Below are 3,336 nucleotides of genomic sequence, written 5' to 3'. Positions count from 1 at the left end.
CAGCAGGAAGTATGTCACATCCAAATTAACCAATTTGGGCTATGACTCAAAAAACAGAAAAAGTAAAAATTCAGAAAAAAGTTAAAAAAAACCTCTAACTTAGTAAATAAGAACAACTAAAGTTTATCTCATTAATGAGCATCTATATATTTGCATTTATTACAGCCATCACATGCAGTATCCCATCACCATCCACCACTTTAAGATTCTGAACTGCTTCCTTACTAAAACTATCTTCCAGTTGCTTGTGGTATCTTTAGTAGCTGTCATGTTCTTTTGTAACAACTTTACAATACTCTGTAATTAGTAAAATAAGTTAATGAAAGTCACAACAAATGTGTCACACATGCTCAATAAATACGTCTTGAAGAAACAATGTTTATCAACCACTAAAATAGACTCTTTGCATACAAGTTACATGCTAATCTCTAATATAAATTTAGATGGGAATACTGTCTGAAAATAAGAGAGTCTTATTCAACACTATATACAAGTCTAATTGTGAGTATTCAGACTGATGATTTTCTGCTTTTATAGTATTTTCATACCTGAAAATTCTATTAAATAGTATATGACTTTTAAAAATAGGAGTGCTAAGCTGTATTACATAAGAAACTCCACAGCAACTGGCATTCGCAATGTTGAAACCTCTAAGAGAAATGAATGGCACACAATTCTAAAAAAAAAAAAATTTAAAGATATGAAAATGATTCACCTTAAAAGTTTTGTGTCATACGTGTACCACTATTAACAATCTGAAAGACTTACGTTGTTTTTAAAAATCTGAAAATATGGGGACTTCCCTGGTGGCGCAGTGGTTAAGAATCCGCCTACCAGTGCAGGGGACACGGGTTCGAGCCCTGGTCCGGGAAGATCCCACATGCCGCGGAGCAACTAAGCCCGTGCACCACAACTACAGAGCCTGCGCTCTAGAGCCCGCGAGCCACAACTACTGAGCCTGAGTGCCACAACTACTTAAGCCCACGTGCCTAAAGCCCGTGCTCTGCAACAAGAGAAGCCACCCAATGAGAAGCCCGCGAACTGCAACAAAGAGTATCCCTGGCTCGCCACAACTAGAGAAAGCCCGTGAGCAGCAACAAAGACCCAAGGCAGCCAAAAAAATAAACAAATAAGTTTTTTTAAAAACTGAAAATATGGGGAGGAGGCACTCAAGAAATATGCCTGCTAATTAGATACTGTGGTAAAACATTACCATGTTTTGTTGGGTCCTACAGCATTAAACAGATAGAGCCGGAGTTACCACAAAAAGAAAGCAGTACACAATTCCCTATTCAATAAAAAAGGTTAAAATTCCACAGACAAAAAAATGGTACCCTGGGTTGTTTGTTTTTAAGGAAGATTAAATTTAGGAGTTGCCAACACCCAAACGAAAAACATTCCAGAGTATCAGACTCAATTGTAGTGGGGAGTCATCTACATTCTCAGCACTATGTTCCCTTACCCAAAACAGGAATATTAACAAAGGATGCTTCTTAGGATCTCACGAGATACACCATACTTATTTTCCCCCAGTAAACATTACCCTTGTTTAAAAACCAAAAACAAAAAGGTACTTGAGAAATAACAATTTTAGCACAAGCAGCCAGACAAAAAATGAAGTTTAACATCTGCCAAGATATTTCCCAAAATAAGACCCCTGTCAAATGAACAATGAGGAAAAGATTGCAAATGACAAATTCTTTTATTTGGACCATCAGCTACTTTTAAAAAGAAAGTTGAGGAATGTAGCTTTTCCAAAGCCTTCTCTTCAGTTTCTCCCTAATCTTCATATTTTTAACTTAAAAAAAAAAAAACCCTAGAAATTTGATTACCACTCTTATGAATTCCTTTTAAAGCAATTTAATGAGTAACAGATCTTTTGTGCAAGTAGGAAACCACAGAGGACAGTTTTGCTGGCTGATAAAAATCTCTCTGAAACACTCATAAAAATATACCTTTCAAAGACAAACTCTGATTTTCCAGGTAAGGAAATTATATTAAGACTTAAAAATTTGGGTATGTTTGATATACACCCTAACTTACTGCAAATGCTTTTACTTGAACCACAATTAAAGTTGGTGAATTCTTACTATTTATTTACTGTGTGTCAAAGTTGAATAAATTAGAAGACCAGGAGGGAAAAAAAGGTAAAACCTAGAACCAATGAGAAAAAGATGCAACTACTTCGGGTGAAACAAGATTATTGAATCACTTCCCCAAACCGGTGAGTTACTATTAAAGTAACCAAATACTCGTTAGAGGACTGTTTTGTTTTGTTGAGGGTAGAGAAAGGTGCAGTTATACCTCAAGTAGAAATGTTTCACCAGGCACTCTGTAATGGGAAGATGCTGCTGCCTGCATAATGGTTGTTGAGACTGCTCAAAAATACCAAAAAAAAAAAACCCAACAATAACCCAAAAAACAAAAAATTCCCAACCCTACCACAAATGTTTTCCAGAATACACAGAGCCAAATACTTAAATACAGGGAGAGAGCATTTTAGCAAAAAGAATTGAGGGTTGCTACAGCGTTCCTAATGTCCACAATACCACTCAGAAAAAAACTCTCGTGTGTGTGTGTGTGTGTGTGTGTGTGTGTGTGTGTGTTGGGGAGCACTACTTCCAAACGCTGGTTTATATATGAAATAGAGCATATGCTCAGCTGGATATACTTATCTTGGGTTCACTGAAAGATAAAGCTGTCTGGAATAGTGCTAAAGCCACCTTTTCTTTACAGGTGCTATTAAACACTGTTAAGAGAGAAGAAGAGAAACTATCTGATAATTTAAGACGGGCACGTGGGAAACTAAAGTACGTGGTCATCACCATCAATTTTTCTAATTGATCAAGCATAAACAAACAAGGCTAGGTGGGCAAGTTCTGGAGCCCCGAGTTGTCTTTCCAACACTGAAAAGAAGGATCCTGGGTCTGAGATCTTAGCCGGGAAGCCTGAAAAGCACGCGTCCGACTTTGGATTTGGGGAACTTCCCAGCAAGCATTTGTTGAAAGTAAAACTCCATCACCCCCTGCCTGCCTAACTCAGTGAAAGGCTAAGAAGTGCAGGCTCGAGGGGAAAAGCTCTGGGCCCTGGAGAGAAGACACCAGGAGGCGGCAGCCCTCCAGGGTCCGGCCGCGGACCCCGCCCGGCTCACCTCTGCGGCAGGGATGTTGACCACGCCGGTGGAGCGCCGCTTCTCCCGCAGCTTCCTCTTCTCGATCTGCCCCTTGCCTTTCCTGGCGCTGGGGCCCGAGCTCTTGCCCTTCTCCGGGGCGCCGTCCCGCTCCTCCTCGCCGTCCCGTACGGTCGCTGCCCCCGAAGCGGCGGCGGCGGCGGCGG

At 40.3% G+C, this 3,336-nt stretch overlaps 1 protein-coding gene across 1 annotated transcript in view; it reads right to left on the bottom strand.

Moving 5' to 3' along the window:
• The window catches only part of LOC103072638 (PRKC apoptosis WT1 regulator protein), a 101,813-nt gene that overhangs the window by 98,136 nt on the left and 341 nt on the right, over positions 1-3,336 (bottom strand). Inside the window, 1 exon segment of the mRNA XM_007450157.1 lies at positions 3,152-3,336. This exon segment is cut by the window's right edge and continues 19 nt beyond it. Coding sequence (XP_007450219.1) covers positions 3,152-3,336 — 185 coding nt within the window.

Source organism: Lipotes vexillifer, unplaced genomic scaffold (genome assembly GCF_000442215.2).
Source record: "Lipotes vexillifer unplaced genomic scaffold, Lipotes_vexillifer_v1.1 scaffold694, whole genome shotgun sequence".
In the NCBI taxonomy this organism is placed as follows: domain Eukaryota; kingdom Metazoa; phylum Chordata; class Mammalia; order Artiodactyla; family Lipotidae; genus Lipotes; species Lipotes vexillifer.
This window is presented reverse-complemented; position numbering and strand designations above follow the sequence as displayed.